Source organism: Salarias fasciatus, chromosome 16, assembly GCF_902148845.1.
Source record: "Salarias fasciatus chromosome 16, fSalaFa1.1, whole genome shotgun sequence".
NCBI classification, from domain to species: Eukaryota; Metazoa; Chordata; class Actinopteri; order Blenniiformes; family Blenniidae; genus Salarias; species Salarias fasciatus.
Window position 1 is genome coordinate 30,736,779 of NC_043760.1, and position 21,376 is coordinate 30,758,154.

General features: G+C 49.8%; 1 protein-coding gene across 1 annotated transcript in view; it reads right to left on the reverse strand.

Moving 5' to 3' along the window:
* LOC115402729 (cyclic AMP receptor-like protein A) overlaps positions 1-21,376 on the reverse strand; it is a 48,806-nt gene that overhangs the window by 14,177 nt on the left and 13,253 nt on the right. The window contains exons 7-8 of the mRNA XM_030111253.1: positions 19,191-19,238; positions 13,662-13,744 (exon numbers count right to left, since the gene is read on the reverse strand). Coding sequence (XP_029967113.1) covers positions 13,662-13,744; positions 19,191-19,238 — 131 coding nt within the window. The remainder of the gene's footprint in view (positions 1-13,661; positions 13,745-19,190; positions 19,239-21,376) is intronic.

Consider the following 21,376-nt stretch of genomic DNA (forward strand, 5'->3'; position numbering starts at 1 on the left):
CGTGAGACGGCTGGGCTGACACATTCTTGGCTGCCGCCTCGACAGCACGCAGCACTTTACAAGGACAGGGAGATGTGTAGCGCTCAACTCCCTTCCTCTCCTTCTCGCCCCTTCCTCTCATCTCGGCTTCCTGCTTCTCCTGACCACGATTTCACCGTCCCATCTCGTCCCCTTCTTTCCATTCCCCGCACGTCTGGCGCACACCGCTCAGCCTTCCCTCAAATCTCGCCGATTTCTTTGCATTCAGGATCATCTAGCGGGATATCTAATTTCCATCTCGCCTGGCGAGGGTGATCTTCCTCTCCCTTTCTTTTCAATTTCCCTGCCACCGCCTGAGAACCTGGGGCAGGACCACAGAAAGAGCTTGATATTGTACGGTGTGACTGAGAACTAATGGCTGCCTCTGAGAATGATGCCGCTCAGCCATTAACCCTGGATTAACCCTGTGTTAGCGCTGCTCGCCGGGCTAGCCCTGCCGCTAATGTCTTTTATTGATCTATTAGCCAGAGAATCAAACCGCACACGGCTTGTGGCATTCCCTGCATGCGTTGTGAACTAAGTGGCCGCTGTGGTTGACCTCTGCGCCGGGAAAGTCGTCTCCGCGCCGGCTGCGTCCCACAAGGGAGGAAGACGCAAAACCAACCATTTGAAGGAAAAACAAAAAAAAGAAAAAAGAGAGAAGAGAGTTGCCTTGTGGTCAGGTGAAGTTATGTCAGACTTGACAGTTACTCGTCTCTGTGTGACTGGAGCAGGCGGTGGATAAGAACAGTGAGACTGTGGTGAACCCGTCGAGGCGCCGCCGCCGCCGCCGCCCCCGTCTTTTGGTCCACTCTGCACATGAAACGCTTGGTAACATTTAGCAATGCAGCACAACGTGTGCGACGAGTCGCCGTCAAACTCTGACTGTGAAACCAAGGCAGAGCGCGATGTGGGAATCACCGCTTTTTGACTGCACAATTACAGCTCATGTGGTTTAACAGATTGTTCAGAACATATAAAAACTACTCGGCAGTTCAGTCAGGTCTTGCAACCTTTTGACTTCACTGAGCTGCAAGGGGGGCCATCACTTCTCTGGCGCTGCTGGGTTTTCTTTAAAATCGTGCTATTCCGGGGTTTTTACCTTGCATTTGAAGGTATATATCGTAAATGAAGGTTACACAACAGAGGTTAGCACTCTGGCCTCGTGGCGAGAAGGTCCCGGAATTGCATGAAGGTTTAAAAAGAAAACAGGCATTTGAAGGGCATGGCTGTTCATACGATGTGTCAAATCAAAACGCACCGTTTTTGCATTTTTGTTTCAGAAAACGACGCAGTTAGCATGTCAGCTGTTGTATGTTTTTGTAATGAAAAGTTAAGTTAAAGTTCTTTTAAAACGTGGCATTGACATTGTGTGCCCTCACCCAAGTAAAAACATAGTAAAACGTAGTAATATAATACAGGTTAAAAAAAACAAGGCATTTAGGTAAAAAAAAATATGTAAATGTTTTACAATTACATACATATGAATTTATTTTGCAGGTATAAAGCAGTGTTTTCATCAAGCTCCATCCTCCTCAAGCCAGAATTTGCCTACATGACCAGCGAGGCATGTTTTTTTCCTGCACCAGCGTTTTTTTTTTTTTTCCTGTACCCGTGTGTCCAACTGTGATTTCCCTCATTTCCCATTTTGTCCATCAGAATCACACTACTGAGTGCTCATAGGTAATATTGTTAAAACCGGGAGGTCAAGCGATGCCGGCTTCCCCTGCGCCGTTATGAATGAACCCAGCGAAAACTGACAAAAGCTCACTGGCTGACAGAGAAATTGAGATATTTAAATCAGTTTTACTGAGCCTCATCCCAAACTCCAGTCTTTGGATATAAAAAAAAAAGAAAAAACTGCCAAAAACAGGTCCTGTCTGGTCATCATTCAAGGTGCTGCATAAAAACGATTAGTTCATCATGAATTAGCGATATAAAACAAACAGAAGTCAAGCTGGGTGAATCCAGCTCCTGATATTGACGAGACAGAATACGCTGCAATAACAGATGTGTCGCTGGTTGAAGCTGGAACGGCAGCAATGCTCAGTTCCTGGAGGCTGCACAGCTGAGAGCAACAGATAATTTCTATAATGGGTTGCCATCAACTCACCGACAGACGTAACGTTAATTTTTGCCAGTTTATATAAACTGCTGCCATCAACTTATGTCATTTTGGGCCATTAAGGAGCAGGTGCTAAGCGGGTATACGTTCCTCTTTGTGCGAGGCTCGAGGTTTTTTTTGGCTGATGTTGACATTTTACAGATCTGCGACCGATGAAATCCATTGTGATGCAGAGAAACATGGAAAAAGACCAAATCTCGCAGCAGTCCGGCTTCACTGGGAGACACGCAAAAGTCAACCACGTCGGAATAGTTTAACCGGCTAATACCACCGCCTGCACCAGTTAAAACATAAAAAGCTGCGAGCGGAATACATTATGCACTGATTGTTGGAAAAAGGGACGAGAAATAAGGGATTATTTCGCTTTTGGAGCTTAGCACAGCCACATATTTTGCCATCAAAGGTGTCAATCACATGAGCGACCATGCAATTTGTCCACATTCCCAGATGTTTATATTCAATGTATATGACAAGACCTGCATTTAACACGGGAACCAGCGATCACTATGAAGGCTGGAGAACAAAGAGAAAAAAATGTCAGAGTTTGAATAACCTTATTTCAGCAAATACTGATCCACTGAAATCATTTAAGGATCAGTCCAAATCCTGAATCCCAGGAAGAGCGTTTGACAGTGAGACAATGTTTTCACTTGGAAATTTCATTCTGTATTATAAACAAATGAAAGAAGACGAGTACACATAAAAGCAGGATATTAGGAGAATGCTTGGAAAGTGGGAAGATTTTGATTTCAGAAATCATTTACTCGCTTTGTTGCACTTTTGAATTCCGCGTTCCTCAACTTTCTCACAACGAGCAAAACCGAAATAAGCAGTTTTATTTCCCTCCTTCAAACACCCACAGCGAGAACTGCAGGAGAACGGCACAGAAGATGATTATGGAGATTCGTCCACAAATCTGGTTATAATCCTCTCTTATCCTCTTTTGCAGCGTGAGGTTGCAAGGTTTATTTGCCATTAATCTGTCTCCATTTACCTTCCAACAAGCCTTTGAAAAGTTGCGACGGGAAGGGAACCACAGGTTGCGCCGGCCAGAAGGTGAGGCCGAACCCGCGCTGGGAACCTACCTGCCGCCGTTCTGGGTAAGGGTGTCAACTGAACGCATAAACACAGCTTAAAATAAAACCAACAGAGCAGCAAAGTGGAGCGTATACGAGCCCTGGCGCTCGTCAGAGTGAGGACCGTTTCAGAGCAGCGCCGCCTGTTTTCTGGGTTAGCCTACCGCGGTATCTCCCAGGACCAGACCAGCTGCTGCTCACATTCATTTCACTTCCCATTAAAGGTGAAATAAATCAGGAGTCCCCACACAACCTCCTAAGAGACGCAGGAAACACACACACACACACACACACACACGCACGCACACACGCACGCACACACACGCATGGAGGAAGTTAGGCAGATGTGGGAACAAACAAACACGCGTTGCAAAGGTGTCTGCCTCCAGTGTAACCCCGGACGCGTGCACGGCGTGCGGCACGGGCAGAGGAGACGCCGCGGATGTGCATTTGTGTGTGTGCGTCTGCCTGCGAGTGTGTTTCTCTGACAGCGCAGCGGTGAGAGTGAGCGGGTCTGTGTGAAGGGGGGCTATTTCTGGCGTCTCGGGTTTTTTTTTTTTTTCTTTTTCTTTTTTTTTTTTTTTTTCCCTCCCTGCTGCCGCAAAGAAACGCGATCGGCGTCCGGGAAACGAGAGCTGGCAGCAAGCAATCATCTGCCTGCCACACACACACAGGCGCGCACACACGCGCACGTGTACACACAGACAGCGCCTCGCAGCGCTGAGCAACACGCGCCATGGCAACGGAACAGCCGCAATTAGAGGCGAAGAGCCTTTCCCCTCCATCGAGGGAGAGACGGAGAGCAAAATGAAAGGAAGAAAGAGAGCAGGCGAGAGGGAGAGAAAGAGAGACGGGAAGGTGGGGGGGGGGGGGGGGGGGGTGGGGAGGGGGGGGGGGGGGGGGCGGGGCGGAGACGAGTGTCAGAGAAACAGCACCGCTCAGGAAGGAGAGAGGGAGAGCGGGAGAGGAAAGGAGAACACGATAAAGAGGTGAAAATGTGTGCGAGCGAAGGCTGTGAAGGGGAACGAGGGCCGAGAGCGATGGAGGAGGAGGAGGAGGAGGAGAGAGGAGGAAGAGGAGGGCAGCGGGGTGAAGGAGCAACGCTGAATGAAAAAGACTAAAAAGCAGAGGAGGAGGAGGAGGAGGGGAGGGGTAGAAGGAGGTGGAGAGATATCCGAAAAGACAGATTGCAAGACATGAGTGAGACAAACAAAAGAGATTACGTGCGAGAGGAACGAAGATAAGACGGGAAGGGAAAAAGGCAGGGAGGTTAGAGAGAGAGAGAGAGAGAGAGAGAGAGAGAGAGAGAGAGAGAGAGAGAGAGAGAGAGAGAGAGAGAGAGAGAGAGAGAGAGAGAGAGAGAGAGGAGAGAAGGGGAAGACGGAGCGACGGGGGGAGGCGGGCGGAGACGGGGGGTGGTAGGCTGCTTCTCCTGTGTGAGCCAGGCTAATGAAAGATGAATGAGGGAGGCAGCGGTGGGAAGGAGAGCGTGGCTGCGGGCGATGCCTGGCTGAGCTCCTGCCTGCGCGTGTGTCTGTGTGTGTGCGCCTGTCTGTGTTTGTGTGTCAGGGTGTGTGTGTGTGTGTGTGTGTGCGGCGTGAGTCGAGCGAGTCTCACAACGGGGACGATACTGTGTATACATTATCGGGAGCAAACGGTCAACAACAATAAAGGCACGCACGTGCACGCTCGCACGCAGACGTACGCGGCTTTAAGTGCGGGTCTGCTCCCACCTGTAGCATGCATGCAGTCAATCATTAGCACTCGCACGGCGTCTCCCAGCCGCGCTCACTTATTCAGACCTTCCATCTATCATGCTGTCAGTCACTCTTTGAACCTCTCTCTCTCTCGCTCTCTCTCTCAAAAATCCCTCAGCCGTTGCCTCTCCCTATCTCCTCCAATATCCCCTCTGCCAGTTTATGCCTCTTTCCACCCCCCCCCAACCCCCCCATCTCCAAGTTCACCTTTTTGTCTGGCTCTAATTGTCGTGCCACACATCCTCAGAGTTGTGGGTGAGCCGCACTTTAACAGCTTGGACGAGAACTCCTTCCCAGGAGTGGAAGATGGCCAGACAGAGAAGCCATCCTGAACTCGATTGCACTTCCTTCCACTCGATGACTGACTGACTTCTCTCTCTCTCTCTCTCTCTCTTTTTTTTTTCCCTTCCTCCAGACAAATCACATGTTTCACAGTGGCCAACAAGATCCTGATGCTTACTGATGCTGACAGAAAATCAAAAAAGTCCAGAACATACTGCCAGCGTTGACCTTGATTTCAAAGACTGAATTCTAAATGGAAACACAATCACTGCAGCGGTGGAATATTTCACGTTGAATTTGCTATGCAACAAATTAAATGTATATAAATGATCCCAAGTTTAAGTCAGTGGATTTAAATTGCTTTTTCTTGTAGCTGAAGCTCTAAGCAAACATAAAGGCTCGCCGTCACCTTTAGAGGGAACTCCGTTATTTCCTGTTGCAAATGAAGTAACGGTGTTGGGTGTTCATTTTTAATGAGGTCAAAGAGTGCAACAATTAGGCCAAATGCATTATTTATTGAATTCTTAGAAGACAAACAATTAACTCAAGTCATGAGGAAATCGTCGATGTGAACGCCAGCTCCAGATATGAGAGTGATCAATGAGAAGCTGGTGTCAAATTACAAGCACGCGATGCACTTGAGTGTTGCTTGAAAAACATACTTTCAGGAGAGGAAAGGGGTTTTTATAGTGGAGGTCGGTCTGAGACGAACAAGGACTTTTTCAGATTGTGAATCAGTAACAGCTACCTCAGCGGATTCCCTAAAAACGGAGCAGAAATAACCCTGAAAATGAGCAGAGAGGGCTCCTTTTGGACTCATCACCGAGTCTTTGGGAACTTGTGAACTGAAGTGTTTTCCGATTTACTGGTGCCGAGCAACAAAGCACCGAGACAGGTTTTCCCCTGAACGGGACGGACGTGATGAGACGCTCCGGCGTGGACGAGGCTCCGGACGCTCGGGAGCTATCAGCGGGAAGACGGCGCAGCCTATAAATACATACATGCGAATCTCCAGTCCCCGGGGCGCAGCATCACCTAAATAAAACATGGTCTTCAGGGTGCATGAGTGCGTCTGCACGGAAAAGTTGCACGCTGAAAACTGGAAACAAATCTCCTCTGATGGAGAGGTCAGCGTGTGGAGAAGCGCCGAGGGGGACGACTGCCGCTTCACATACGTCCGGGGACACGTAGTGCGTGAACGCACGAGCCGCTTGATAATTTCCCTGAATATTCCTGGAACTAGGCTGATACATATAAACAAGCACACGCACACCTGCATGGGATGCGCACGGCGGCAGACAAAGAGGCACACAAAGACCCCGGGGACTGAGGCGGCTAACGCTCACCAACAGAATGAAACCCAAACAAAGAGACATCCTGTTTCCTGGAACACAACACCGCTCAGCCCGCTGTGCCGGGAGCCGGTAAACACGCGCGAGCGAGCGAGCGAGCGAGCGAAGCGAGCGCGCCGCAAAGAAATCTGTTCGCCGCACATCGCCGCGCATGTGTCTCCCCGGCGCCGGATCTGTGTACCTGCGTGTGTGTGTGTCCGGCGACGCCGCTGGCTGTGCCTTCCAGTGTTTGTGCACGTGAGTCTGTGGCTGGAAGTTTGTGCGCGTGCGTGCGTGCGTGTGTGTGTGTGTGTGTGTGCGAGCGAGCGAGCGAGCGATAGGGAGCGGAGGGGGGAAGGAGAGCAGATGATAGAGTAGGCTTTAGCGATTCCCTGGAGTGTGAGGCAGCGTTTACGGCACTCTCAGAGCAGCCAGAGTGATGAATATTTAAAGACGTGCCTGAAAGAGCGGCGGGGGGGGAGGCGGGCGGGCGTGTGTGTGGGTGCGTGCGTGCGTGCGTGCGCGCGCGTCCACGCGTTTGTGTTTGCGTGCACCAACTGACGTGTGCGTGGAAGAAAGTGTGTGCGTGGAGGTTATCCAGTATCTCCTCTGGCGTTTCCGCCAGTCTACCATAAGCATGAACATGAATGCATGTATACGGACGTCTATACGGGCCTGCATGCAGCGAGCACGTCTGCAGCGGGATCTATATGAGTGAATGGCTTATGTGTGTGTATATAGGGACCTGAGGGTCAGTGTATAGTTTAATTACCTTGAGCAAATGAGAATGCCCATACATGGAAGTTCTGTGCGCGCGCGCGTGTGTGTGTCTTAGACGTGCATGCAAACACATCCACGTAATCTGGAGTACATAGCTGTTCCTGGGCGAGAGCGCTGAACGCCACCGGCGTCGCTGCTCGTATCTGTGTGTGTCCAGTGAGGGCTGTGGCGTCGGCCCTCTGTGTGTGTGTGTGTGTGTGTGTGGTGTGGTGTGTGTGGTGTGTGGTGTGTGCGCGCGCGCACTTAACACAGCCCTGTAGGCCAGCTCTCTGTCTGGCTAAATGGGATGAATAGCGAAGCGTCACCGCTGCTCAATGAGAGACGAATGGCTGCGCGGCTCTCGGTCGCCCGTAACTCAGAGTAACGCCACAAAGCACGAGGGCCGAATGCAGAGAGGAGAAACGCCACCAACGCAGCGGAAGGGTGGAAAATAAATACGAAGATCGCACTTTAACTCGAAACTCGTGAAAATAAAGATGGAGAGAGCAGAATGACAACACAGAAATAAAGAGTTGAGGATAAAAATGAAAGGTCCCAATTAAAGCAGAGACTTATGGACTGATGAAGAATAAATGTAAAATGATGAGCAAATGTCCAAACTAAAGACAAAATGTAGAAAAGTCTGAAAAAAAAGGTTACATTTTACCAATGAAGACAGAATGCTGACAAACTTTAAAAAACACAATTGAAGACTAAATGCCTCAAAGAATAATAAGAAAAAGGACAAAATGTTGAGAATCAACACAAAAAGTCATAAAAACCATGAAATAAAAACAAACACTAAAGGAACGGTAAAGAAGACACACTGTTCACAACAACGACCAGCTGCAAAGAACTGGGAGAAAATCAGAAAACAACATATAAAACAATAGTACAGGAATAAAATACTGATAAAAAAAGGGGTATGGCTGAAATATGGGTACTGCTGAAATACAAAATATTAAATAAATAATGTTAGATATCTTAAAGAATAAATGTCACAAAAGGAGCCGGAGCGTCAAGAAGAAACAGAAAAATCCTGTTGAAAGTCACGAACAAATTTGAACTCACAGGAGGTAACATTACAAACATCTATACATGTAACTCTACAGCTTTATCGAATTACTTCAATTAACACATAAAATCACATTCAAAGCTGAGATTGCCAAAAACTGAGGTTATAGAGGAAATGTCAAAATGTCAAACAGTAACATGGGAAGTTTGATGAGGAACAAGAAATCCGGTCAAGAAAAATTCAAAGTCATGAATTAGGTTCAAATCTCAAGAAGTAACAAAAAACTGTCGGAGCTGCAGATGAAATATCAACAGATGAGTGAACTATTGATAAGTAACATGAGAATTTGTGACTTTACAAGAAATGCTGGAACGGTAAAAAGTCAGGATCTCCTGGATGAAGTTCAGGAATTACTCAAAAAATCGAAACGTTAAGTTAAAACGCCGCCATCAAAGAATACAAAAATTTAACTTTTAATAAAAGTGAAAAAGAAGTAAGAAGCCACAAAACTTCTGAATAAAGATGAGATATCAATAATCTAAGCTAAACATTAAGAACCAGCAGGAGTGATCGGAGAGGAAACGTCAAGAAAAAGGTAAAAGTGAAGAGAAGTCACTAAAACTGTCGTGAATGAAGAAAATGTTCCAACTGGAGGAAAGCTGAGAGGAAAATCAGAATGAACCTCAAATGCAAGAGAATCATGTAGAAAGTTCTAGAATGACGTCAACCAATGAGACTGGAGACCCAACATTAATAATTAACCCTGAACACTTATCAAAAGTAACTGCAGGCCTCGGCAAAATGCATCCTCCTTGTTTACAACTTGAATTAATGAGGCTCTAAAATGAACAGAAGTGGACACGACCTGTCGCACAGTCACATGTGGCCGTGCTATCAAAGGGCGCGACCTTCGACCTCAGAGACGCCTCCCAGCTACAAGGGTTCAAGACGTCTGCCAGCAAATTGGGAAAAAAAAAAAAAAAAAACACTGAAGCTGTAATCTGGTCGTCGCTCCGTGTGCTTTCTTAATGAGCGAACTCGCAGCGTTTAAGTTGCAATGAAAAAGCGCTGATTCTGACTTTGGTGCAAAACCCTCTTTGAGGCTCTGATGCACTCTTGCAAAAGCCGTGCAATAAAAAAAGAGAGAGGAGAGAGAGAGCGGAGTGAGTGAGAGAGAGAGAGAGAGAGAGAGAGAGAGAGAGAGAGAGAGAGAGAGAGAGAAAAGAGGACAAAAGACTTTTACCTCACTTTTACCTGGCAAAAAGCGCCAAATATCCACCATCAAGTTCAAAACTTTTTTATCTGAACCCACCGGGTTGGCGCTGCTACCCTTCATATAGTAAACTGAAAGGGAAGAGAGAGTTAAATAAAGAAGGCCTGCGCACAAATAAAGATGAGCGTCGGAACCTTGAATATATCCTTTCGGCATCGGCTCACTTCTTCCAACTAAACAAAATGCTCCAGCAAAGATCGTAGCTTATCCAGAAGAAACCACACACACCAGCCTACACACACACACACACACACACACACGGAGGCCCAAACACATGTGCGCACACGCCAAGTGTGAGATATTTCGAGAGGCATGGAGGCAAGGAACGGAAGGAAAGAAGTGTAGAAAGGAAAGAGGGGAGCGCGAAAGGCAGAGGGAGAGAAAAAGCGCATCCTGGGATGCAGAATGCCGAATACAGTGAGATAAGAGTTAATGTATCCCCCCCACCCCTCCTTCATCCCTCCCGTTTGGCTCTCTCTTTCTTCCTTCCTCCCTCCATCCATCCCCCCGTCCCTCCTCCTCCTCCTCCTCCTCCTCCGCCGCCGCCGCCGCTGCCGCCGCCTCCTCCCCGTTCTCTTTGAGGGATGATAATAACTGCTGCTCTGAGATTTCCTCCCTCGTTTTTCAAAGCGCAGAACGGAGATGGGGAAGGTCTGCCTGGCCCGGGCTGCGCGTGTTCGCGCGCACACAGAGCGGGAGGCGCACGGCGAGGCGCACGCGGCGGCGTGCACGCGCCGTCTTGTTCTCGCTGCTCGCCTGGAGCAGGGAAATCAGATCTCCTCCAGAGAAAGGGGGGCTTAGGCGCTGTAGGGAGCCCGTACAAAAATCCCCTGCAAGCACGTATATAGGCCCGTGCACGGCACCGAACCAACACGCAGCATCCAGGGAAGCCAGGAATAACCGGGAGGAGCCGGCCTGCCTCCTGGAGCGACAGGGTGAGCTCAAGGTTACAGACACATCCCCGGTTCAAGCCCCGCCGGCAGGGCCAATCTATCCCCGCTGAAGCACCCCTCCTCGAGGTACGCAACCCTGATTGCTCAAAGGCAACAGCTTTACAGACGGGAGTTCGGGCTTCGAGACAAAGCCTGACGGGAAAAGAGCGGGAGGGGAAAAAAAGAAACCACAACAACACTGAATAGAGAGGCCAATTTCTCCCCGCTCGGCGTTAAAACGGGAAAGCGGTGTGTTTGAGGAGCGCACAAAGTCCTCGTAAAAGACGGGGAGGCTGTCCAGGAGGGAGCACTTGCACATCAAGCCGCGACGCGCCACAGAAATCAGCAGCTAGGTTCCGAAGAGAGGGCTTATTTATGCAAACAAGCATACAAGCGCGCACAGTAGGAATCTAGACAAGCCTTGTAAACAACACCACCACACCATAAAGCACACAGGGGAGGCGATGTGAGAAGCAGACTGTGAAAACTCTCGTCGTGCCCAGGCAGTGCTTACACACCGCGCACACCACACACCACACACACACACCACACACACACACTCTCACACAAAGAGCTGCGAGAGAGACTGAAGTGGGATGGAGCGAGAGAAAGAGGGAGAACGAGAAAGGGGAGGAGAAGGAGGAGGGATAAGTGCGAAGGTGTGAGTGTCTGGTGCTACTTTTGTGTGGCCAAATGAGGGCAAGTGAATGAGAGTGTGTGTGTGTGTGTGGTGTGTGTGTGTGTGTGTGTGTGTGTGTGTGTGAGAAAAGGAAGAGCGAAAGAGATGTGTACGGCAAAATGATATATAATGACTTGTCCTGCGGTGTGTGCGAGCGCGGGCGAGGAAAAGTAGGAGAGCTTTCCCATTTCAATTCGCAACAGCTGGTGTCGAATTAACACATTTACCAGTGTGCATTTGGAACAGATTAAAATTGGTGTGGCGTGTGACTGCGTGCATGTTTGTGTGTGTGCGTGTATGTGTGTGTGTGTGTGCTCGGCAGCAGATGAGGGCCGGAACAACAGTGTGTTTGTGTGTGGGAGTGTCTGTGTATTAACGCAATGGATCAGGGCAGGGAGAAATGGCACAGAGAGAGAGAGCGCAGCAGACGGCGCGGGGCGAGCGGGCGAGCGAGCGAGCGAGGGAGCGAGAAAGAGAGAGCTCTACCCGACGGCTTTAGCTGCTGCCCTGGGCCGTCTCTCTAAGCCCTGTTTAGGAGGCTTTGGAGCTCAGATAGAAATAATCCCCCACTCAGACACACACATGGCAGGCATGCACACACAAATATAAATGCGTGCGCACACGCACACGCACACCCACACACAGGAGGGCTCATGCACAGACGTGGAAAAAGCGCACACACACACACACACACTCCAGCAGAAGCGGACAAACAAGTGCACACGCATGTACGCTTACGCATGCACACACACGCACACGGACGCTTACGCATGCACACACACACACACACGGACGCATACACACGCACACACACGCGCACGCGCGCGCGCACGCACACACACACACACACACCACACACACACACACACACACACACACACACACACACACACACACACACACACACACACACACACACACTGAGGCTGTCTGCCGTGCGGAAGCAGAGCACAGCGACATCGGCACGGCACCGTGACAAACACTTTACACACTCCAGCACTCAGCGGCGGGGAGGGAGGGAAGGAAGGAGGGAGAGATGGAGAAAGAGGGGAGGAGGAGGCGGAGGAGGATATGAGCCGGGGAGGGAGGGAGGCAGGCGAGGAGGGGAAGGGGAAAGGGAGGGGAGGCTAACAAATTAATAGGAGCCGAGATATATACAGCCAGCGCTGCTGAACGGGAGGGGGGGAGGAGGAGGATGGAGGAGGGAGGGGTGGAGGACGACGTCGAGAGAGCAATTCATTCCCGTTTTCTCCTCGTTCGCTCTCTGGAGAAAGGCAGAGCGGAGCTGAGCGAAAGCGTATTTGCTCAAGAGAGGGAGCGAGAGAGAGAGAGCGAGGGAGAGAGAGGGCTTTGTGTGGCTACGGAGAGGAAAAGTGGAGGAGGAAGGAGGGGTGTGTGTGGGGGGGGGGGGTGACATAAAAACACAGAAGCCGAAAGACGGAGAGCCCGAGTGAGGAAGAGTGAAAATAAGCGGGCTATAACAAAGACTTTTTGAGCGCAAAAAGAGGGCGAGAGGAAGGGATGACAAGGATGGGGTGGGGTGAGGGGGGGTGAGGGGGGGTGAGGGGTTAGCACAGGATGCAGTTTGTCATCTTCATCAGCCGACAGCCGGTGCACGTTGGGGGGGGGGCACGGTGGAGAGGTGAATGGTGAGGGGAGGACGAAGGGGGGGGGGTAAGAGGAGGGCGGCACAAGAGGAAGGTGAGTGGGGGGATGGGCAGCAGTTTGAGCGGAGCCTTTGAAAGACGTTGACCCTGTAATTGACCTGTGTCTCCGCCTACATCGCCGTGGCGACAAGCAGAGCCGCTGCAGCTAATCACTTAGTAACCCTGACCTGTCAATCACACCGGCTCCATGTGGGGGGTGGGGGGGAGGTGGTGGAGGTGGGGGGGGGCAGCAAATGAAAAAAGGAAAGGGGGGGGGGGGGGAGAAGGGAGTGAAGGAGTAATAACAGCGCCGGGGTTATCATTTACTGGACCACCCGCCTCCTCCCGCCAGCCCCCCGATGAGCTCTGGTTTTATAAAAGCCAATAAAATGCTCTATACCTCCATCTCTCAGACACACACACACACACACACACACACACACACACACACACACACACACACACAACCTCCTCCAGTCTTCTTCCTGCCACAGAGAGCGCGTAGATTTCTCAGAGTTCAGATAAGACAGAGCAGCGGAGGACTTGAAAGGCACGGCGGTGTGTGTGTGTGTGTGTGTGTGTGTGTGTGTGTGTGTGTGTGTGTCGGCAATAAGTGACGAGACAGCGGAGTGAAGCTAATATGCAAATAAAAATGACAGGATAGAGAGTTTATGGGCCGTGGTGGTGGGTGTGTGTGTGTGTGTGTGTGTGTGTGTGTGTGTTGTGTGTGTGTGTGTGTGTGTGTGTGTGTGTCGGCGTGTGCGTTACCTGTTGATGAGGGGGAAAAGGGAAACCAGCAGGTAAACGGAGGGATACCACTTCAGCGGCTTGATCTCCTCCGCCAAGGACACCTGGAAGGAAGGAGAAGCCACAGCTGACCCGTGTGGGGGAACCGCACGCTCGCATTAACACTCACGTCTCGTCTTTATAGCGCACGCATGCACACGCAGTCGGCGTCTTAACGGGGAGATCAGAGCAACTGAGGGAAACAACAAAGGCCAATTAAAACCTAATAAAATATTAACCTGCTGATAATACGCAATATCCACACAGTTATGAGAAGAAACGGGGATTCCAATTAAAGCAGGAGCTAATACTTTGCTGGAATGTGGAGGGGATGAATTCAATATGCGGTGGACAGGCGGGGGGGGGGGGGGCGGAGAGGCGCCGGAGCAGCTAAAAGTCGAGGAGGGGTAGCGCCTGGTGGTGGAGAGCTTTTACAAGCCGTTATCTAATTCCCGGGAGAGGAGAACTCCTGCGTCCGGAGGAGGCTGAGCAGCGCGGCCCCTGGATCGATTTTCTGCGCTGCGCTGTCCCCCTCCCCTCCTCCTCTCTCCTCCTCCTCCTCCCCCTCCAGGCGAGGACGTGGTAGCCGAGCCAGCGCAAAGCCTGGCCCTTTTTTCTCTCTCACACACATTCACACAGATTCACACACACACACCACACGCGCACGCAGACAGTTGGAGCCAGGAGGCAGGCCCACAAGCTCTGGTCTCTACCCCCACATGCTGGAAATTAATTACTCACCAGAAAGACCCTGAGGCGTGCAAGCTCTAACGCAGGCATTTTAAACAATTCAAACGAAAATCCGCTGCTTTTATCTTTCGCACGCGTGTGTGTGTGTGCGCGCATGCTAGAGTAGGTAGAGCCAAGGTTTTCACTGTGTAACGAATGGAGGCTGTGCGTGTGTGTGTGTGTGTGTGTGATCAGCTGAACAGGGACCAGTCGCCTTTCCACATGGCTGTCCAGAGCAGTGTCACCCAGAGGCAGACATTAAGCTCAGCCCTATTAGTGTCCATTATGACGGCCGGCCCGGACATCACGGCCGTGTCGGGATCTGCCTTCGTCAGGCGCGCGCGTGTGTGTGTGTGTGTGTGCGCGTGTATGTCGCTGTGTGTGCACCGGGAGGAATGTCTCATCGGAAAAGCGGAAAAGGGCAAGCCAGAAGCCCGAAGGATGCTCTGTGGAAAAGAGATTTGCGGCTCTGTGAGCCCGGCCGCGGCGGAGTGTGTGTATGTGTGTGTGTATTTTTGTTGCAAACGGTTTCCAGAAAAAGGCATTAAAAGACCGCACGGAGCCAAGTTATCTCAGATCAAATTTAGGTGAGGTGTAGAGAGAGGCATTTGAGGAATTTCAGTGCACAGAGGAAAGGATGTAGAATGGAAGAGGAGGGAAGAGGAGGAGGAGGAGGAGGAGGAGGAGGAGGAGGAAGGGAGCGGGTAAAGTGCCTCGTGTTTTTAATCACAGTCCTCCGGTGTCACAGGCCCCAACGCTGCTCGGGAAGCAGAGGGGAATGAAACCGTAATTATGTGGAGTGGGCGCAGCGGTCCCAACGTTAATGACACACGCTAGATTACAGACAGTTATCGGGAGCAAGCCGTCCCCTCCGCCACCACAGCACTCACCCGCTCACGCTCGTCTCGCAAAAGGCTTACTCTAAAAATAACGCCACCGCTTTTTACTAAAGGCACTTCAGCCACAAATTCGAGGACTTTTCAAGGATTTTGGGGAGTAGAATTCAGAGACTAAACATGATCAAAAATCACATTACATTTTCTAAGGCCATTTTGTTTTTTTCTCCACACAGTAAATTGCACTCAGCTTTCTCAGCAGCAGAATTAACACAAATATCCATCGCAGGGTCTTCGTCAACGATGTGACGTTTTGGGACTTATTTAAAAGTGCGCTGATAGAATTTAGCTCCATTTGTTTCCAAATTTTTTAATCTTAACTATGCTGCTGCCAAGGAGGGGAAGTCCTCAAAGTGCTGTGAAAAAAAAAAAAGCAAAAAAAACTGAGTGACAACTAAGTTAACAACTTGTCAGGGAGGATTGTGTAATAGAATCACAGAAGTAAGCTTGTGGTGAGATTGTTTTGGCAGCTAAAATGATATGATTTCACAAAGAATAATGAAAACAATTACAAATGTTTTGACTTCTCAATTACTTTTTATAAACTTTTTAAGCCCGGATGCATTATTTAGATGAACGGAGACACTGCTGAGCGCTCCTGCTGGTCGTCTTGCAGCTGTAGGGTGGATCCCGCCAGCAGGAGCTGTACTGTACGCACTTTTCTGTCCTGATTTAGAACCTACGAGACACAAACCCAGCTGTCCTCGCGATGTAAGGCTCCTACAGACTGTGCAATTTTAGCAGTCTTATAAGTTTATGAGCTACTACGCTGTGTGAAGTGGATTTCATAAACTTGGGTACGGCAGAAAGTTTGACGGCACGACGTCGCTCTCCACTGAACCAGCCGACAACCGCCGCAACGTACTTTAGGGCGTGAGGTTGAAGCTCATTATGAGCTCGTATGTCTCCATTTCTTTCTTGGACCCATCATGAAGCTGAACTGCTATTAGGGTAGCTCTAATCTCTGAAACCACCAAGTCCCAGTCACTCCACTCAGGAGATGGCGCATGTGTCGAAAAGCTATTCCCTCGCGCGCATGTCTTTCAGAAAAGTTGCATTTTCCCCCGTCCACAAGGAGACAGAGTCAGAGCGTATTCAGGAAGTTGTGTTTCAGTGACTCTGGGCACAGTTGTCCCCCAAGACGCAAAAAGTTTCCTGTTTTTGCATGAAAATGTTGTTTAAAAGCCTGAATCTAAGGATTAAGTCATCGTTAGCTCATAAAAAAAAGCCCGATTAGGAGCCCGTCTTTGCAATCAGGAGTGTTGCAGCTGTTCTAGTGCAGGATTTTGATTCCTCGGGAATCTACTAAATAATAAATAAATAAATCTTTAAGGGCATCACTGGCGTCACTTTGATAACTGAGTCATTTTCCGCTGCTTTCCTGTTTGCTGCGAGTCGCTGCCGTTCGCAGCGGCGCTCACACTGTGCTGCGCAGCGAGACGGCGGCCATGAAATCTCTGACACCATCAGAACATTATCTCAGGCCGTCTGTGGTCACACAACTGTCAGAACAGCTGTCCGTGATATAAGACCAAGCACTTGGAGCTACGATTGCCCATCTTTCATCCGGGGCAGACGAAACAATGGAGAGTTGTATAAGCGTCTTTTCCTCCAAGTTACTTCTTCTGTTGGTGACGGCAGCAAATCCCAGTTTGATGGATAAATGAAGATACACAAATATGGAGGCGACACAGTGAAGGTACAAGGCTTTACAACGCTCCCAACTCGTGTGTGTGTACCAACATTCAAGCACACACATGACGTTGTTGATCAAGAGGAAGCCTCTGTGGTCGAGTGAAGCAGTGACCTGAGACGATGACGAACCAGCGGCTCGTCATGTGCTCCGGAAGCTTCGCTGCTGCCCGATGGAACTGAGCTGCTTTTGTGCGAGTGTTCCTCCGTTTGGCACACCGCTTCAAGACATGGCGGGGCTCACGACCACAGATAAATCATTCAAGTCACATTGCAGGCGGGTCACAAGCGCGGCGAGGCCACGCAGGAGCCAGCGCTAAGTTTGCATATCATCACTTTCAGCCAGAAAAACAGAGGCGTTGGGGGGGGGGGGGGGGGGGTGTGGATAGTGCCAGGCCGAATCAGGGAAAGACAAGCAAACTGCAAAAACTACATGCATGACCAAGAAAACATGATGAGCGTGCACGTGTGCGTGTGACACGGTAACAGAGCATGGAAGGAGAGAGATGTGGCGAAGTGGATGGAAATCAGCGAAGCCAGCGGTCTTCAGACACCCAGCAGGATTCGCTTTCTCTGGTTTACACCTGCTGCTACACACACACACACACGCGCGCGAGCACACACACACATGAACCGGAGCTCGCGGCTTGGCAAGCACAATCTGGGAGGCTGTTGTTGTTGTTTTAAAGCATCGCAGCGCGTGCATAAACTCTCATAAATATTCATGTCCATGAACCTGGCTGCTTATTCATGCTGGGTATGAGTACAAGAGTGAGAGAGACGGAGGGAGGGGGTGAGAAAGAAAGCGAAGGGAAAGACAGGGAGAAAAGAGAGCAAGCGCAAAGTGAAAGGCAGAGCGGAAAACAGATGGAAATGAGGAGAGCGATGGGGACAGAGAAATACGAGGAAAGAGAGAGTGTGATAAAAACCACTGCTGACTTATTTACACTCTGTGCTACACATAGCAATTAGCCCACATGAAGAGTGTGAGCGCTGCAGCCACGCGTTCACGCGCACACACATGACACCGAGCGAGGGTTACGCCAGTTCAGTGTGCAGTAATTATCACTGCCACTTAGGGGCAGCATCTACATAACCTTAACCCTAACCTGCCCTCTCACACCTCCTGCTGCCTGGCACAGACGCCACGGCCCAGCGGAGGGGGAGGGGGACGAGAGGAGGAGGAGGGAGCGAGAAATAAACGGAGTCAGCAAGGGACTGCTGCCTGAAACTCTCAGATTGTTTCAGTGGCGATCCAGGCTCTGTGGGAGACACTGGGGTTCAGGCAGATTCAAGCTACAGAGTGACAAGGTTCAGTTTTCACAATCTGGTCTTAAACAGCCATCTCTGTCAGTTTAAGTGAAAGTGAATGGTGGCAACACAACTTTTACTTCCCTGTGTGTGTTTTATGACGTTAGGACCACTTCAGGTAAAGCTGTTCCATTCAGGCCTCCTTTATCCAGAGGAGGAAGTCAGCCACTCACATTCCTCACATGCACTAAAGCACAGGCGCTTGGCGTCAGTTGAAATAAGCATAGCCGTAAAAGTATTGCTTTAAGGTTCTTTAGTTGCATTTACAGTAAAGAAAACTATGTGCTCTGAAAAGTGGTACAAGTTCTGCTTTCGACATGGGCTCAAACTTCATTCCAGACAGAGTCAAAAGAGACATTTCTTCCTCTGCTGCTTGCTTGACTAGTTGTGTCTCGCTGCACCTGAATCCGATGGAACTGCGTTGAAATTTTAAATAGCGGTCAGTAAAGTCAATATCCATAGTGACACACGAGGAGTAAAGGTCAAATGTCAGGAAATCGCACCGCACTCAACCAAACTGTGGAGTAACTCCCATGAGGACCGGCTCGGCTGACGTTCTCTTCCAATTTCATCTGCTTTCCCCTTCCTCCCGACGCTGCAGTTTGAACGCCGCTCCTTTCATGTCCATCTGATCGTCACTAATTCATTAGGGTTCAGGGTTTAAACACGTTCCTCCCTGCGTGCGCACATTTCTATATACATGCCAGCGCACGCAGACGGGAACAGAGTCAAGAGGTCAAATTGCTCCCCGCTGTGTTTGACACCTACCCAGCATGACGGCCGGCGCTAATCCTGCAGACGCTCTAATCCTCACGCGCTGCGTGTGTGTGCGTGCGTGCGTGTGTGTGTGTGAGAGCTGAAAATGTGATGGTCAGACCATTACCTTACGCCTCTCCCTCTCTGGGTTGAAGGTTCCCAACCATGACTGCATCTGTTCAAAAAAAAAAAAAAAAAAAAAAAGGTCAGTGCAATTACTGGGAAAAGGTTTGTGGTGGTTTCATCATTTCAATCACCTTTGTTTTGATTTTTTTTTTTTTTTCAACTTATAAAGTGTGGCACTGTGTTTAGAGGTCAGACTCGACAGTCACAAGTTGGAACAAAAATAACATTGAACGATCACACCAATGCCAAATCTCTCCACCTTCTCACCCACCGCCGCAAAATTGGCCACTTCACACCGGAGTGCTAAGCTCAGAGGCAGAGGCGAGCACTTAAACAGCTTGCAGCATCTCACGGAAACGGATCAGCTCCAGTGCACACAATATGACAGCGGAAGAAGAAAACAAGGCGAGATTGTGGAGAGGATGAGGAGAATTCTTTGGAAAAAAAAAAAAAAAAAACAAAAAATGTGATGGAAAAAAAAAATGGAGCAAACACAGCGGATCTCAGATCTCGGCAAAGAACGTGGGAAATAGTTTTCAGTCTTCCTCTGCGTCCCCTCTCCAGGGAACCAGTGGAAAATGTCAACAGACACGCGCAGAAACACAGATGCGCGCGCACGCACGCACACACACACACACATCCAGGCAAAAGGCTGGGATTTGCAATGGTGGGATAGTCATGGGGGGGGGGAGGGCCGTGGCAAACCAGGAGGTTTATGTAACCCAAGACATCAGAGGCGAATCTCTGGAGGCCCTGAGTGAGCTTCAGACGCACAAAAGGCGGCATGAACAATATGCGCTAACAGCTCTTCTGTTCTGCTATTTATTAACTCAATGTTGCCATGGTTTCTCTGCGCTGACGTGATTGTCACTGTAAATCTTTGTGTGACCATGGTGTGTTAGTGCAGGCGGGGGGGGGCGCGCGCACACACACACACACACACACACACCGAGTAGCTGTTGGCGATTAGACTGAACTTCTTCCACAGCGGCTGAACTGAAAACACTATCCATCAAAATCAACAAACAACCAAAGATAAGTGGCAATATCATTAGGCTTCGGCCAGGTCTCCGGTGTGCACACCGGCGCTCACTTCATTCCCAGAGAGAGGCCGGCAGCTTGCGCGGTAAGTGTCGAGGCGTGAGGCCCGGGTGGAGAGAGGCGGGCGTGCACACAACGCATCCGCGCAGCAAATACCACAGCACTCCCAGAACTCTCGGTGTGGCCCGAAATGACTCATTAGCTTCATCCTAGTTAGTCTGATCTCACGCAGCGGCTCGAAATGTGTCCAGGCTTCTATAAATAATGCATGCGACTTGGTAAATCCATGATTTACAGAGTCATTTCACCCCGCTCTCGCCTATCTGTCTCCAACAAAGTGGAAAAACTTCTTCGTCCAGCTAACATCCCACCTCTCTCAGTCAGCCCCTCTTCTTTATCCTTTCTCCGTTGCGTCGCCACCTACCCCGCTTTCAAAGCTTTTGAAACTCTTTCAAGTGAGACAGCCTGCAGCTGAAAAGAGATAAGGCTTGAGCTCTTCATAAATATGATAGAGAAAGCAAAACGGCGAAGAGAAGGGGGAGAGACACACGGAACAGGAGGGGAAAAAAAGAAGGGGGACCAGGAAAACGAACAGAGACAGAAGGATAAATGCTAAAAGGAAAGAAGGGAAAAAGCAGAAAATAACGAAGGTGGAGAAAAGATTCAGAGACGGAGGGGAAGAGGGGAAGATCGCTGAAGACTGTGAGCTGAATGAGTTATGAGATGCAGGTTGAAAACCAGCTACATTCATTCATTCTCTTCATCACTGTCATGATGAAGAGCTGCATAGCCTCTTTTCCTGCTGCTGCCCCTCAGCTACCTGCTGTCTGTCTCTGTTGTCATCTCTCTGCAGCCTGGCTATCAGTACAAATCCTCCTCACTCCAGAAAACAAAACAAATAAAAAAATCCCAACATTCAGGATGACGCGACACTGCAGGTCCGATGAGGTTTTCGCGGGACTGTCTCTTATTCTGCCTCTGTATTCGAAGAATCACACCCAAAACCTCCGTGCGCTTTGTTGCGACACGAGTCTGCCGGCATTGTTCTGTCTGCCGTGTCGTCAGATCAGGGGAATGGCAGCTATGTGAACTTTGTCAAACACTCGCTGCCTCTGGGCTGCTGCAGCTCTTTGACAATGACGAGCA